Below are 17,688 nucleotides of genomic sequence, written 5' to 3'. Positions count from 1 at the left end.
GTTGTAGCAAATTGGGTCAAATTGGTTAGACTGTCCACAAGTTGCACTTGCACCTCAAAGGTTTGTGTCCACCATCTTGAATTGGGTTGGATGACATCATCACAAACGATGCCATTGAGATGTCCCTATATGTGCCAAGAGTTGTAGCAAATTTGGTTCAAATCGCTTAAGTGGTTTACAGGTTAGCCCACTTGTGCCTCTAAAGTTTACGTGTCTGCCATCTTGAATCAGTGTGGATGACATCATCCCAAACTATGCCATTGAGGTGTCACTGTGTGTCACTCACTGCAACTGTACCCAATTTGGTTCAAATGCGTTTGGCAGTCCACAGATTAGCCCACTTGCACCTCAGATGTTTACATGGCTGGCATTTTGTATTAGAGTGGATGACATAATCACACACCATACCATTAGGGCATACGTATGTGTCCCTACAGCTGTAGCAAATTTGGTCCAAATCGGTTAGGCGGTTCACAAGTTAGCACACTTGTGCCTCAAAAGTTCACGTGTCCACCATCTTGGATTGGGATAGATGACAGCATCACAAAGTACGTCATTGAGGTGTCCCTATGTGTCCCTATAACAGTACCCGTATTGTTTCATATTGGTCTAGGTGTTGCAAAGTTGATGGGGGGACACACAGACGGACACACAGAAAACCTACTGGAATGTAGGCTCAAAAATAATTTTATAGTACCAAAGTAATGTATGATTTTTGTACTGAGTGCTGTAATTAGATAATGCATTTTCTGCTTTCATACCTAGAGAATAAAAATCAAATCAACTCTTTCAACTGTGTTATCATGGAAAGGTGTTTTTTCTTCTTTGAAAACATTAGGATTTGCAGATGTATTTGAGCTATTCTGGCTCTTCTTTATAAATTAAGTACTGCAAAGAAACACCTCTTGCTATTTTGTTACTGTCAATTGAAAATGTGTTCTTCCGAACACATTAAATATATTGCACAGGTTTCGGTACAGAGGGATATGATATAATGACTTTCCTTTTAAATACACAGAAAGTATTCTTGGGAAGAGTAAAATATGAGCATGTTTCATAAGGACAGAAAATAAAATATAAGAATTTGGGTAAAACCTTGCATTTTATCAACTGATTATTATATCTGTATTTGTTGTATAACTACATGTAGTTTGCTGTGGATAGAAAGCTTACTGGAAGAAAACATGTATTAGTATGGGGGTAGGCCACCTTGGCTCTCCAGGAGCTTTCCCACCCATAGCTTCCAGCTCTCGGGGTAAATGTTGAGTGAAGCCACTTCAAATTACACTCATGGCATGAGGGAAGCAGCCCCTCCCCTCTGCTCTCAGGCTTTCTTTTGGTGCAAGTTCACATTCTGTGCCTCCATGTTTTCCTTCTAACCAATGGTGGGGGAGGGAGAGAGAGCTCCTTGGGTAGGAACACAATGTTGGCTTCAAACCCTCGTGTCCTAGACTGGGAGCATTTGTATACACTAACAGCACATGCATGGTGTTTTACCAGAGAAAACTTTAAGCAAGCAGACTAATATTGTTCAAAAAAGTCAACTTAAGCAAACACAGAGGTTTTACTTTTGCAACTAGAACTTAAAGAGTTTGCTTCCTGGAAACTGGTTTTTCTACTCTTCACAGCTAGGCAAGCCAGCTTGATACACATTTCTAAAGAGCTATATCTGCCTTCCTGAAGAGTAATGATTCCACATCAGTGCCTCTACCTATTTGCTCCGGCGTTTTCAGAAAAACTCACTTAAAACCAGCATTTTAAAAACCTGGAAATGCATTGGGACAAGCTAGAAACTGGAAGAGAAAGCCTGCTTTGTGTGGAAGGTGTTTCCAAAGATCTTGAATGGACTTCTGGGTAAGTCTGGCCGGTGTGTGAACACACACACACACACTTTTCTGGAAAAGAATAGGGGTAACAGCTCTGTCTGTAAAGGCTCCAGCTGTTGCTGAACTACAACTCCCATAATGATCTGGACAGCTAAGATATCATCACCTGGCAAGCCAGGGTTACCTACCCGAGAATTAGAACAATTGTGCTATATACAGCTTATTGCTTTACATCTGCAGCTATAAATCACATAATCCAAATATTGATGAACAAAAAGCATTAAATTAGAAATTGGCATGCCATATTCATTTACTCTTGCATGCTGTTTAGAAACAAAATATGTTTTTCTTGTTCCTGTGTGAGTTAGAGGCTGACTAGTCCCTTACTTATTTTTACCCCCCACCCACCCACCCAAGATCGTTATATTTCTGTCTGAAGAAATTAACATGAATGTTTCCAATGACAAATCAGAACAAGAAAATAATAAACATTACTAAATCATATGAAATACATACTCATAAAACAAGCAGAAAACACTGGATAAAAACAAAAATCAAGTATCTGTAATATTTAACTCGTAGCAGCAGTGACAGAGCCAGGGAACAGAGGCATGGGTTCTGAGCATGTCAGTGAGGCCCCTTTGGACTAGGACCGGGGAGACCTGAGTTCAAATCCCCATTCAGCCATGAAAATAGCTGGGTGACTCTGGGCCAGTCATCTTTCTCTCAGCCTAACCTACTTCACAGGGTTGTTGTGAAAGAGAAACTCAAGTATGTAGTACACCGCTCTGGGCTCCTTGAAGGAAGAGAGGAATATAAATGTAATAATAATAATAATATTAATTAATTAATTAATAATTGGTGGGACCATAAAATTGAAAAAGTGGTAGAAAATGAAGATGTAAAAATATTATGGGACTTCCGACTACAAACAGACAAACATCTGCCACACAATACACCAGATATAACTGTAGTCGAGAAGAAAGAAAAACAAGTGAAAATAATCGACATAGCAATACCAGGGGATAGCAGAATAGAAGAAAAAGAAATAGAAAAGATCACCAAATACAAAGATCTGCAAATTGAAATGGAAAGGCTGTGGCAGAAAAAGACCCAAATAATCCCAGTGGTAATTGGCATCCTGGGTGCACTTCCAAAAGACCTTGAAGAGCACCTCCACACCATAGGGGTCACAGAAATCACCATCAGCCAATTACAAAAAGCAGCTTTACTGGGAACAGCCTATATTCTGTGACGATATCTATAACAATTGACAATAAAATTCAGCCATCCCAGGTCCTTGGGAAGGACTCAATGTCTGGATAAAACAAACCAGTCAATAACACCTGTCTGACTGTGTAAACAAGAAATAATAATTAATAATGCTCACATGGGCATGGCCCAATCGCCAGAGAACCTGTACAAGCCCCCTGGAGCACATTTCCAGCCACTGTTTGCTGGCTGGATGCATTTTATTTTCCTTCCTCTCCCTCACTGGACATCACATGCAAAAGGGGCATGGCCCGGTCTCCAGAGGACCTGCATGAGCCCTCCAGAGCTCATTCCCAGCCAGGGTTTGCTGGCTGGGTCCATTTATTTCTCTTCCAGCAAGGGAGAGAAAGGTAAATAAGTGCACCCAGCGGGAATGCACTCCAGAGGACTTTTGTGCGGCTCTTTCATGGCTTGTGGTCAGGTTCTTTGAACCAATTTGCTCAATGGTGGTTCTGCCCCACATAGCAATAAATCAGCAACACCAATCATTAAAAGCCCTGGTTCTCCCCACCCACCCCCGCGCCAAAAAATGGATGTGGTAAAACTCTGCAAAGTAGGTGCCAGGTGGGTACTACTAGGGAGGGTGCTTCATGACCACAGAAGAAATCCACCCACCTAACTTTTGAAGATGGGAGTCACCTGGTGAAAGGTACATAAATATGATCTTATCAAATGTATGGTTCATATAGGGTCTCTTAGCAAGAAACCTTTCAGCCACAGTACTTTAATTTCTGAGGAGAGGTCTCTTGCCTTTCCTATTGGCAGCTTGAGCTGGTTAAGCTGTGTGCTCTCTTCTCAGTTCATTTTCAGTGACCAGGAACAACTATGTGTGTCAAGCAGTGGCAAAGCAAACAAACAAGGTTAAAAGAAATAAGCTTACATAGACCCCATATATCCAGGCTATGGATAAAATATGTCAGATTGCTGTCAAACTAATATAGGTGGCCCTTGTTATCCATGCTCCCAGCACCCACAGTTTTGCGTATCCATGGTCAGGAAATGTAGACCTGACCTTATTATCTACAGTTTTAAAAATAGGCAAAATTTGCCTATCCACAGTTCCTAGATGGTCAGAAATGACTTCCGGCTACCATTTTGTAGGACAGAGCCATTTTATGGCTCTTTTCTCACAAAAAAACATTTTCCCCATGATTTTTCATGGAAATTTGGAGGAATTGGGGGGGGGGGTGTTGCTGGACAGCTGGAGACATGGAGAGCATGGTACTGTACTTCATTTCTCTTATTTTTGCCTCCTTCCCACTTTTTAAGCCCCTTTTCAACCACAAGGAACCTACCTCCCATTCCCACAGACTCAAGGTCTCATTATCCGCAGTTTTGGTTATCCGTGGTTGTAAGCCAGAATGCAACCCCCACAGATAACGAGGGGCACCTGTATATTACTATTTCATTGCAGCAGCCAATGTAAAATATCTTTGTTTGGCTTCTATATTTAAAAGTAGGTATTATAGTGGGCTATGAGTGTTTCATAATGGGTTCAATATATTGGACTGGGTCTCACAATCCGTGAGACCCGTTTTTGGGCGGTGAGCAGGAAGGGAACCCTGTTGCACAATTGTTGGCTCCGATTGTTGGCTCCGAGATGGAGCTGCAGGGGGCTGGGGAACTCGGGGGCCACATGGCCCCCGGAAGCTCCAGTATGCCCTGCATGAGTGCGCAGGGCATACTGGGGAGACCCCTGGGGCTGGGAGGCAGCTTTTTGCCTCGCCTCTGGGGGTCTATTCATGAGTAGGCGCGGCGCGAAGCTGCACCGCGGCTACTCATGATTCAAAGAACCAGGTTTGCTGAGCACTTGTGCCACAAACCTGGTTTGGGGGCAGGGGTTCTTGAGTGGGTTACACGCTCCAGAACCACCGGGCTCGCCGCCAAGCCTGGTGGTTCTGATGATCTGCAAAAATCAGATTGTGGGAATAGCTGCATTGTGTGTGTATGTCAGGCCTTGGCAAATTTCCTTTGGACCTAGGAGCCAGACCATGAACACTTGAAAAAAACTGCCTAACTTGGTGACAAATATTGTGAGGGTGGGAAAAGGTTAAATGGGCTTCTCTTTATCCCCTTTACAGGTCACATACTTGGAACAGAAACAGGGTTGCCTGGGACAAATCGATATTTTATTAAATAACTCTACCTCTGAATATCCTATAGTAGGCGCCACAGTCCATGGCTCCCAGTGGCCTGGATTTGTCAAACCCTGTTGTACATAATCTTTTCCCCCGGAACACCCTATCATTGTTTAATTGTGTTTTTTATTTGCACTGTGCTTGAAAAGTTTCTTTTTGAACAAAATAAAAAATGCCATTATTATGAACTTATGAATAAGGCCACACATTGTAATAGACTGCAACACTTCTGTGTTTCCAGGGAAGATTTGACAGGATAGTTATAGCTGGCTGTGAACCTTTATTCACAGAAGGTACAAGATCCAGTGGTACAAGATCCATTGACCCCATTATGAAATATTCAGTACCTACTCAAAGATAAATGTTTCCAAGTAGATAATGAAATGCACATTTATTTAACTTGATTGTGTTCTGCAGCTACATTGGAAAGCATGTGTAGAGTTTTAAGGTTTGTGCAGATAATCCAGATTAGTGAAGCACATGTGCAGCAAAGGGAGTATGTAGTGTGCTGTGTTCACGACTAAAGCTGCACAGGAGCTAACATTTTGTTTTCAGCCATCTCCCCTTCCCTTTGAAATGCTCTGTGCCGCTTGAACATATGTCCCTGAGAATTGTACAGGAACATATTTTCATGTGGCACAGAGTGCTTCAAGGGAAGGGGAGGTCGGTGAAAATCCTCCACCCCGATCCATGAGTGCCTGAACTGCTTTATCTGGAACACAGTTAGCTGCACATGTGCTTTGTTAGTCTGGATGTCAGCCAGCATCCTTATTAAGTCAAGGTAAGAATTGTTTTATCAAATGTGTAACAAAAACTGATGACTTCTCTTGCAAATGAAAAAGAACACATAATGGAAGTCCTAAGACATTAGTTTGCAAATATTTATTTTACTCACTACTTTTTGGAAGATTTGGCAAATTAGCTAACTGATTACCGCTGTTACAGAAAGCATGCAGAGTCTTGTAATCTAAATGTTAATTTGCTTGTAGAGTTTCATTCTCTTCTTTACAGAGAGAAAGAAAAGAGGAAAAATACTTTCTTGATTCCAGTTATACTTATGCCATGTTTTGGTTTTGTTTTCTTTAAATTGCTTTGTTTTTGTTTTATTGGAGCTTTGTAGGTGGCTTAGTAATAACTTCAGAATTAGGCATTCTGTATAGCTTTGCCACATGCAGAAAATAAAGTTTTATAAATAAAATATATTTATAAAATACAGTAACAATTTTAATGCAGTGTTATTTTACATATAAAACTGTTATTTTACAAATATAAGTCTTTGGAAATTGAGCATTGTGATAAATACTATAAAATGATGACACTATAGTTTTTAAACTGGGAAAAACAGAAATGATTATTTAGATATCCTAAAGGTGCCTCTTTTCTCACTACCCTGCAGTGAAATTAGCTTTTATAGAAATAGTTTTTATAAAGTCTCTAGCATAAGCTGAGTAGCAATGGAAGCAATTCAACAAGCACTGGATAAATACTCACATTTTAGTAGCATCTGAGTATAATCAGAGCTAGAAGAATGCATTTTAACTGCAGTCTTATTTAAATTTCTTCATGCTCTGGGAAAATATAGAGTCGATATAGAAGCACAACTATATAGAAGCACAACTTTGGCCCTTCAGCTGTTGTTGGACTACAACTCACAGCACCAAGAGTCAGGGGGTGATAGGAGTTGTAATCCAGCAACAACTGGAGGGCCAAAGTTGTGCACCCCTGATCTCAAGAAACTAAGCCAAAACAGTAACTCTGAAAGATGGGGTTTCATAGCATTATAAAGACTGGCAGGCCAGTGCTCAGATTGACCTGGAGTTTTCAAGAATCAACACCAATCTGAAAGCAATTCTGGATACTTTAGTTGCTTGATATTGGGGAAAGTACTGCTTTAAAAATCCCTCTAGGAATAGCTTCAGTCAGAGTTGCCAGTCCTCCCAGGTACAGGAGGAACATGAGTGTAGCAGCCAACCATGAACCCCTGTGTCATGCCTTTTGATCTCCCTGGGTTCAGCCCTTCTCTACAGAACCACCCAGGTGCTGAACCCAGGTTCAGCAGGGGGCATGGCCACAAAGCACTGGTGCCAAGAGAGTAGCTAGCCAACATGCTCTGTTCCCCTCTACCTTGGTACAATGTACTCAGTTTGAATAACATCTGAAGAGGGGCTATGGAATGCTTCCATGCCAACACCAACTGTTGCAGGGCATGTAGTGCTGACCATGTTCCATTGGTTGGGATAGTATTTGAACTGATCATGTGGTAGCAATGCATCATTTGTATGTCTTGATTTCCAATGACTAGTAAAAGAATATGAATTCCAGCAAGGCCTGTGCAGCTCACAGTATTCGATATAATTACTGAAACATTGGTACACTTTTATAACATTGGGTGGGGTGGAATCCACACCTGGCTTTTCTGAATTATCAGCACATTCCATTGAATTGTTCTTAAGCATGAATGCTGATGAAAAGAAACTCAGAGGGAAACTTTCATTTGCAAAATTGATAGATTTCAGTGAGTCTCTGTGAAGATATCTTAATTATGCCATGGAAGTCTTCCTTGAATTTGATAAAACTTGTTTCGTTTTGAAATGATTTGCATTTTTTAAAAGGGGGGCGAAACAAGATTCTACTATGTTAATTACAATTAGATGATATACATTCCTTATTTTATTTTATTTTATTTATTTACTTACTTGATTTCTATATTGCCCTTCCAAAAATGGCTCAGGGCGGTTTACACAGAGAAATAAGATGGATCCCTGTCCCCAAAGGGCTCACAAAGTAAAAAAGAAACATAGGATAGACACCAGCAACAGTCACTAGAGGTACTGTGCTGGGGGTGGATAGGGCCAGTTACTCTTCCCCTGCAATGGCGCAGCAGAGAAATGACTTGATTAGCAAGCCAGAGGTTGCCGAGTCCCCACTGGAATGTTTCCCAGACTATGGGAAACACCTATATCGGGCAGCAGCACTATAGGAAGATGCTGAAAGGCATCATCTCATACTGCACAGGAGATGGCAATAGTAAACCGCTCCTGTAGTCTACCAAAGACAACCACAGGGCTATGTGGGTGCCAGGAATTGAAACTGACTCGACAGCACACTTCTCTTTTATTAAGAATATTTATATGCTCTTTTTCAACCAAAAAAGAATTCCCGAATTCTGGAGAAAGGAATAAGATCGTTCCTTGTCCCGAAAGGGCTCACAATCTAAAAAGAAACACAAAAACAGCAACATCAGCAACTGGAAAGACCCTATGCTAGGGTTGGATAGGGACAGTTGCTCTCCCCCCACTAAATAAGAAAGAAAGGCTATTCTCACACACAGGCAAAACTGGGCTAAGGAAGCCCAGCCCGGTTTGGCCTGCGCGTTGAGAACCGCCGGGAGCCACATGGGTCCTGTTGGTGGTGTGGCAGCGGCGAATGATTAAACTGCTATGAATTTGCCTTTGTTTAACTTCCTGAGCCATTTTTTGTTTGGGAAAATGTCTCTTCCTCCTGTAAAAAAAAATATTGCATATTGCAATCACTTAAATTTGTTCAAACATTTATGTAGTTTGTAAGTATGGTTAAAAATAATTTTGAGCTTTCTCCTCTGATCATTTGCAAACATCCCTTAATAATGCTGGTGACATTTCATTTTGAGCTGTTTTATTTTTGTGATGTACTTCCGTGTGTAAAATGTAAGTTGTTAAATAAGCTATTCCATTTCTGTTAATAGATTCCTGTCTCTTATGTTCTCCTTCCCGCCCAACTAACCTGTAAAATGAATGCTAAATTCTGCTTTAATCAGCTATTCATCTTAGCTGTTCAGCTATTCATCTTACCAGCATTTGTCTCAGGCCCATCCCCCTCTTCAACAAACTGAACATGAAAGAGAGCAGGCTGAAAGCCTTAGCAATTGCACTCGGCCTTTTCTTTCTTTTGTCACCAATACAGTAGATTTTGGTGTCTCCTAGACAACAGCATCTAAAAGGCTTCCTGATTTCAATCTTTCATGGTTTCTCCTTTGGATTGTTGATGTCTGCTTATGCAAGCAACCAGTGAGCAACATTTGTCGAGATGTGTACGTACGTGTGTGTGTGTGTGTGTGTGTGTGTGTGTGTGTGTGTGTAAGATACATTAGAGCTTTGCTGACATTTTCCAAACAAATTGGCTTACATTCAAGAATGATGCAAGAAAAAGAAGCTGCTTATTCACAGTATAATTATTATCAGCTCCTCTGCTTCCATTTAATTTTGTTTACAAAGCTGCATAGTGCTCCATGTTATTCCAGTATTTTTTTTTCTCCCCTTGAAACAGTTTGGACCTTCTGATTTATTTATTTTTTAATTTAGTGTAAACCATTTTAATTAGTGGTATATTTTCTTTACTAAATTGTACTGTTTGTTTAAATTTTCATCCCCTGTTTACCCAGTTGCTCAGTTAAACTATCTTTGAACTACTTAACATCAGTATGTTGTTAAGTCTCCACAACGTGAGGCCTAATTGTGGCCACCTTCTTGTCTATTTGTACCCCCTGGGGAGATTCCAAATACTCATAGTTTGTGAATCTTTCCCCCATATTTGTGGGAACATTTAAGGCTCACCCTAGGGCTTCAAAAGTGAGAGTGAGGATGAGGAAATGCCTGTATCATCACAACAGCTTCCTTTTTCTCTGCCCAGATTGAAAGCTATATGGTGAAGTTGAAGCCACATTTTCCAGCCTTTTGCAGCTAGCCACTGGATGGCTAATCTGCATCTGAGATGTCTTTACTTTGTGAATTGAGGGGAAAATGAAAGCACTCTATATATTGGCAGAACATTCATCAAGGAGGGAGAAAAGGCAGGGAGTGACAGAGCAAAAATAGAGACTGATGGAAATTTTTAAAAAAGAGCGGAGGGCCAAATTCCATGTAACATGGAATTTCTTGTGTTCTGTTCAGACTCCATGTACCCTTTCTTCTTCTTCCTCCTCCTCCTCCTCCTCCTCATCATCATCATCATAATAGTAATTCAATTTCTATACCACCCTTAGTGTATTCTCCTTCTCTGTACCACCACAGGTTTGCAGCTCTATGGAGTTCTTCTCACAATCAGTGAGAAGAGCTCCTCACAGGTGTGTGGGGAGAGCGGGTTTGCCCGACCCTCCCCACAGAAAAGCATTCACCCTTCTCTGGGTGGGCAGATTGCCCGCCCAGACAGCCGGCGGCTTGCCCAGCAGCTCCGGGGATTGGGCGCAGGGAAGTGCCCCCACATGGTGCCCCACCCCCCCATGCCCCAATAATGCACTGTGTGAGTGAGTGGTGCATTACTGGGAGCCCCCCCCCCCCGGAGTGTGCCTGCCGCAGTTGCGAGCAGCTACCACAGACACACAATCATAAAAATGAGGGTAAGGGAGCATTCACTCCTTTATAACCTCATTTAAGCTGGAGGCTACATAGGTGGGTTTGCCACCGTGTAGCCACCAGGATTGAGCCTGATCCCAGTGGTTCACACAAGTGTGCAAAACCGGGCTGGGCTCCCTTAGCCCGGTTTTGCACGCTTGTGTGAATTGCCTCTATCCCTCAGTGAGAAAACGGTGACTAAGTTAATCAATCTTACTACTCAGTAGTGATTCCAAAGGACTACCCAATTTCACTAATATTACTCAGGAGTAATTTAGTCTAGATGTCTTTCGGTGTGCTGTGGAGTGTTGGGAGAAAAGGAGGACCGATTAACAGAAAGTGGTGTTCACAGGGTTGATTTGATTAAATTGCTTCACAGAAGGACCCAATTTTAATGATTTAAATCACTGGGCAGGAAAATCATCATTTTATAGTAAAAGTACATTCTTGTTGTTTAATATAACCTTAATATGTATTCAGAGAAAGATGTAGGTTTCATTTTTAGAAGGTAGGTACACACTGTGATCTGTTCACACTTCTCATAATGCAGTTTCATTTGGGCAACCAGGCCTTACATTACTTTGTTGCACTGTTTGCATTTCATACACATGCCAGGATTGCATGAATATGTTTTGTTCACTTTTTTTGTTTTCATTTTCTATTCTCCCCCCCCCCCCCCGCAATCCCTTGCATTTACAATAATTTATAACTCTTCCTTGCTCAGGTCTACTATACCCCCCCTCCAATCCTCTGTTCATTTATTGACCACCTTTGTCATTGCACTTTTTTTTGGCGGGGGGGGGGCTTTACTCTCTGTGTGTGCTACATGTACACCACCTGCCGAACAGGATTGATCAGATCTGTTTTTTCTCATCCATAAATTGCTCTTAACATGTTCATAGAATATAATGATAAGTTATGATTAATATTTATGATGATATCTTTGACCATTGTTTTTTCATTAAAATCCAATTTAAATTTTAAAAACTCAATTTAAATTTTAAAAATCCTATTTAAAATTTTAAAAATCCATTTTTAAAACATCAATTTTTATCAGCCCTTGGTGTTCATAGATACCTGTAGCAGTGGAGCGAGAGAAGATTATATGCTCTCTGAGGCTCAACGAAGAGAAAAGTAGTGTATGCATAAAGGGTTAAAAAGAAAACACTGAATTAAAATGCTTTTCTGCAGTTACTGTTCTCCTCTTGAGTTAGCAAATGCAGTAAAAGTGGCTCAAGTGGTGTTTGCATGCACTAAAAAAAGGTCATAAAAACACTCAGACCCAGAATCTGTCAAGTTTTCAAGGCAAAGAAATTCCATTCTTACAACAGTTAGCAAGAAAGCATTACTTTATGACTTTTTCTGGACTTGAGGGCCAAATGGTCAAAAGAATGCTCTCAGCTTCTCTTGAAGATTGTGATAAGGCCCAGTGGAAGGCATAGTGGATTGTGATTGTGCCAGTTGAAGATTTTGATGGGTTGGACAACTGGGCTGCACAGCACATTGCGTAACCTTATAGTACGACTTTTTATATGTCTTAGACAATGTCTTCCAACATCTTGCAGTTGCACAATACTGGGGAGCACAACAACTTTGTTTCACTCTGCAAACTTCTTAAGGGTGCACAACTAATCTTATTGCAGTAATGCAACACTAGTCAGATTGTCAGCCTCTATCCCACTATCCTTGTTACGCAAGTGCAATGCTTGCACAGGTGCAATGAGAATACAAGATATTGTGCAACTTTAAGCATCTGTGCAACTTTCCTACATGGGTCTACATTGTTGTGCTAGTACAGCGTTAGTCTGGATATCAGCTATTATTTCACCTGACCATAAACCGCATATATGTAGTTAGAAATTACTTATCAACTCTGCAAGACTCTATCAAGTCTGCCAAGTATGGGATAAGGTAATGATATTTTGTTGTCCTCCTTTGCCTGGTTTCTAGCTTCCTTCTTTTTCCATCCATATGAGTCATATATTTGGTAGAGCTGCTTGATCTCATTTAATTTAAGGTGGGCCTTAAAGATATCGTTACTCACCCTGAACAAGTGGCCACCTTCAGGGCTCCTCTACTTGGTTCATGATTGCTCGTTAGGGTGTTTTACCAATCATTCTAGATTAATCTTGAACTGCAGGAAAGCTATCCCCACATCTGCATCCCAAGGGCAACTCATTTATCCAAGAAGAGCACACTTTTGTTATATTGTAGCAGGTTGGGGGAAAACACAGGCTATAGGAGCATGAAAAAAGAGAAGATGACAGAAGCCATGTGTGCAATCAACAATACAGATCAAACTCCTACAAAACATAATGGGGTATTTCAGCACATTTTCAGAGTCAGGACCCACTGTAACCTGCAAGATAGGGCACCTACAATACATCATCATCATGAATAATAATAATTATTATTATTAATAATAAATTAATTAATTAATAATGTTTATATACTACTTTAGCAAAAAGAGTTCTCAAAAGCAGTTTATATAGGAAAATTAAAAGAAAATGGTTGCTAAGCAGTAGTGCTGCTGTGCAGTCAGATAGGTCTGACAGACATGTCAGATCCAGTATGCACTATTGCAGGTGCTATTGGAATAAATTGTACAATAGGAGGGAGCTCTAGCTGTAAGAACACCCACCAGAATTCTCTCTTGTCATTGTAGACTGGAATTCTATTGAAGTTCTAACATGCCTGTCAGAGCTCCTCCACCCGCCCGCCCGCCCGCCCACCCACCCCCCGCACTCTCCCTGTCCCTTTTCCTTACCCGGAACCCAAGTGGCTCCAGAAAACAGCAGACTATGTCCTCTTCACTCCCCCAGAGCACTGGAGCCAGCTGCAGCTTCTGGTTTAAAAGGTACCCTTTCACCTTCTAAGGTCTTTGTAGGACTCAGCAGGTGCAGGGGATTGTGGGAATCATAGTTGTTTTAAGTAATGGTATCCCTTAAAAGAACTATGTACCCGCAATCCCCTGTGCCTGTGGCAACTTGCAAAGAGCATAAAGAAAAGAAATTGGTGATTGGGGGGAGGTTTTAAACCAGCAGCTACAGCAAAAGGCAACTCCCCAACTGCTAATTCAGAGTACTGTGGAAGTGTGCTTAATTGTCTGATCTTGCTTAAAACCATATTTAGCTAGATGGAGACACCCCATAAATGGAACAAGGAAACCTGTAAATGTTTCACCTTGTAAGGATGTTGCTCAGCTAGCTAGTAAGTTAATAGTCAGTCCGGTTAAAGGTTAGTTATCTAGGTTGTTTGTGGAAGCATAGGACTGAATACAATCTATGAGATAATGTGATGTACCAATGACTATACAAAAAGCTGCTGCACCAGCCAAAAGAACAGAAACCGATGCTTTGCTTTCTGTATCTCCCTGAGCTCATACAATAAAGCACAAGATCTCTATCAGCTGGGAGTCTACGTGTGCTATAAAGAGTCTGCAAGACCCCCTTAGAACCTCTCAACAGCACAAATACACATTAAAATAAATACAGTTAAAAGTTTATGTGATGTAGAACTAATAGAACAGGTTGACTGTAAACATTAAAAAAGAAGGGATGTCTTGTAATTCTGTGGCCAGCAGAGCCAATACCAACACACTGAAAAATGTTATTTCACACGTACCAATAATGTCTGATGCCATGGTGAAATATTACTCTGGAATCTGTTTGCACTCATTTAATTTATCTACACCATGGTACTGATCATTAATATGTGACAATGTCACTCTGCTTTCTTGAAGTATCAAGAGCTCCTGCTGACTTTCAGTTTTCCATGTAGATGAAAGAAATGTGTGCCTTTGAAAACCCTTTTTTATTAGCATGTGCTAATGAAGCTTTAGGGTTGTCTACAATGGATAAGATAATCCATCATATTTGTGGATGTGAGCATGACCATGAATATCTCTTACTGTCTCTTGTCTTTTATTAGGCTTGAGTTGAGTGTGTGTGTATGTGTGTGTTTGTAAGGACTTCTGAAGCTTTTGCTAGTTAGGTTCTGCAGCTAGCAGAAATGTTGAGAAACCATGGTAAACTTATTTTCTTGTTTTCACATCCCCATTGCAGAATCATTTCACCCTAGCAGAGTTTTCAAGGAGCATGGCTCCCATCCCACAAAGACTTTCCATTTACAGCTATGCTTTTCCAAGAGAGTGGAAGCAGGAGCTCTGCATATGTGTTCTGAAGACACCTGGAGCTCTGGATCAAAGGCCATGACTTTATTCAACAGCCATATGTCTGCAACCACAGTAACTCTATTTTAGCAACTATAGTTCAAAGCTTTTTTTGATGGAATTCACGGATAGAACCAACTGTGATAATGAGCATTAATATGGCCATAATTTAATTTTCATTATGTCAGAAGTCTCTTAAACTTTTTCTTTCATATAGCTATATTAAGTTAAAAACAAACTTTTCACAAAAAGTATTTTGATAGACTCAAATTTTCCACAAACAAGAGACTGAAGGAGATCCTCTTTACCATTTTTAATATTAAAATGCACATTTGTTTGTAAGAAAACAATGGGTATCTTGCCCATACAGTGTGATCTAATGAACACACAGTTGTAGAGGTTTATAGGCTTTTGAGAAAAGTTCGATTTCAGTCTTTTGATTGCTTATGTCTGTTGCATGTAGTAACAAGCTACAGTTAATTGATCCTGTTTAGACAGTGGCGGATTTAAGGAGAGGAAAAGTAGGCATTTACCCATGTTGGCAAAATTTGAGGAGTGATAAATTTTGCCACTCCTCAAATTTTGCCACCCCTCTCTGGGGGTTGGGAGCGGCTGCAGTAAAGGGCGGGCGAAAGGGCAAGTCCTCCCTTTTTTCTTCTAAAAACCTGCCACTGCATGGCGGATTGGGGGCAGCAAAAGCTGCACAGTGGCGCCTGCAGGGAGGGGGGTGAGGGGAAAGTTCCCCCTTTTACTTTAAGATGCTGCTGCCCGTTAGGATGGTGCGGTAGCGGCTGCAGCAGGGAGGGTGATGGGGCGAGGGAAAAGTTCTTGCTTTTGTTTTTAAAGCAATGCTGCTGTGTGGCGGGGTGGCGAGGGAGAGCTCCTTCCAGCTCCCCTCCTTCCTCCCAAATGACTGCACACACCTTTCTGCAGCCCATTTTGAACCTTTCTCCACACATGCAGGGAAAGGCCCATAACGGACTACAGACAGGGGCATACAGTCATTTGGGAGGGAGGAGGGGAGCTGGAAGGAGCTTTCTGTCATCACTTCATCGTGCAGCGGCATTGCTTTAAAGGTAAAGGGGGGAACTTACCCTTTGCCCCACCATCACCCTTTCCGCTGCAGCCTTTGCCACCCCATCTTGCTGCACAGCAGCGTTTTAAAGTAAAAGGGGAACTTACCCCTCGCCACCCTCCTCCCCACAGCTGCCACTATGTGGCCTTCGCTGCCCCCATCCCGCCGCATAGTGGTGGTTTTTAGAAGAAAAAAGGGAGAATTTCCCCTCACCACCCCTGTCCTTGCTGCGGTGCTAGGGGCAGCAAATCCTTGGCTTCCTACTGGCAGCAAAAGGCTTATTCCGCCCCTGTGTTTAGAACAAGCGTTTCTATCAGTCTTTGCCTAATTTCACATTAATATGTAGTTGCCCTGAATTAGGTGTGCAATTGCACAATATATCACTTGTTTCATGTGTGTCCTCAGACTCTGGTGACTTACCAGTTGTGTTATGCATCAAGTCCCACAGTTATGAAGACCTTGAGACTATCATTAGTTTTCATTTTTTTTCATTGACATTAACACAACTTGATTGTCTTCTCAGAAATGCTGTTGCATGAATGTAATGGACTTTAACAGTCTATGACTTGTGATGTGCTGTTTCTGTTTGAAATCAAAGAAAAAAATTCATCTTGAAAAGTTGGGTATTTTTCTTCCTTCCCTATTAAGGAGACACCTGTATTTACCAGTCACCTTCTCAGTCTTCAAAGATATCAGTAGTTTGCTTTTTGCCTCTTTACACATGGTAATTGGAGTAGTTTTGGTAAAAATAGCTCCCTTGCAGAGATTTGAGGAAAAGAAAGATGAAATGATACCTTAAGGCGAGTATTGAAATTTTCTCCTTGTCATTAGCTGTACTGTGATGTTTCATTTGAAAATAAGAAATAACTATGGTTCAAAAATAAATTAAATTGAATGTAATAACAAAAGAGAACTAGTCTTTAATACTGTTGCTTTGGAATCAGTCTAAAATAACACAGCTCAGTTAACAGCCTTCAGATGTTAAAACCTCCTTCTTCATAACTTTCCAATTTACTTTGAACTTGCCTTATAAGTATTGAGGACTTTTAAAATCTAGATATACATATTGCTGCATTTTCTTTTTACAGATGGGCTAATGTGCATTTCCTTTCTTTCTTTGTTTTCTTTGGGGGGTCTTTCTTCGGGGGGGGGTCTTTAAATGTGAAAGATTTGCCAGTGTTTTCATATTATAGCACTAATATGTTAAAATACAAGGGACTGAAAGTATTTGCCTATGGAATTTTAGACAGTCTATCCACATTCAGTGTCACACATTAGCCTGTGGCCACAGTCTCCCAACTGCCTCCCTTCCTCTGCTGCAGTTCAAAGTCTATTGAAGTGGCCTCAGAGGTGCTGGGGAGGGGGTTAATTGTCACCCTATTCCTCCACCAGCTGTCAGGGAGAGGGGTCAGACCACTTTTCACTGGGAGTCTCTAGGGCCAAATCACTCCCATCTCTCCTGACCTCCTTATCCCTGGCCATCCAAACTTTAAATAAAGCCTTGCAGTGAGGGCAAACTCAATCACTCTCCCCTGGCTCTACCCTCTCCAATTTAGCTGCCTCCATCCTCCTTTCTTCAGCTGTTGCCCGACTTGCCGGCTGTTGAGGACCTGCCTTCTCCTCTTCGCCATCAGGAGGCAACCTGCTGGGCCATGCTAGCCCACCCACGGTCCGTTGGTTCCCCGGTCTCCTGGTTCTCTCCAGCAAATGGGGAAGGTCCCAGCCAGCTTTGACTGTACCCATGAGCAGTGCGGCCTCTGTCTTCTCGGCCCCGCAATCAGGTAAGTAATCGGACCCCCCATGGCTGGAGGAAAGGCCCAACATTCAGTTTTCAGAT

At 41.5% G+C, this 17,688-nt stretch overlaps 1 protein-coding gene across 7 annotated transcripts in view; it reads left to right on the top strand.

Annotated features, from left to right (window-relative positions):
- The window catches only part of CDH2 (cadherin 2), a 183,761-nt gene that overhangs the window by 91,379 nt on the left and 74,694 nt on the right, over positions 1-17,688 (top strand). The window contains exon 1 of one of the 7 annotated variants that reach the window (XM_053242576.1): positions 17,578-17,632. The exons of the other annotated variants lie outside the window; for them this stretch is intronic. Within the exon in view, the coding sequence (XP_053098551.1) occupies positions 17,593-17,632 (40 nt within the window). The 5' untranslated portion in view covers positions 17,578-17,592. Of the gene's footprint in view, positions 1-17,577; positions 17,633-17,688 lie in introns of those variants that run through there. 7 annotated transcript variants of the gene reach the window in all.

Source organism: Hemicordylus capensis, chromosome 4, assembly GCF_027244095.1.
Source record: "Hemicordylus capensis ecotype Gifberg chromosome 4, rHemCap1.1.pri, whole genome shotgun sequence".
NCBI lineage: Eukaryota > Metazoa > Chordata > Lepidosauria > Squamata > Cordylidae > Hemicordylus > Hemicordylus capensis.
Note: the sequence above shows the minus strand (reverse complement) of the source record. Positions and strands in the feature narration are given on the sequence as shown.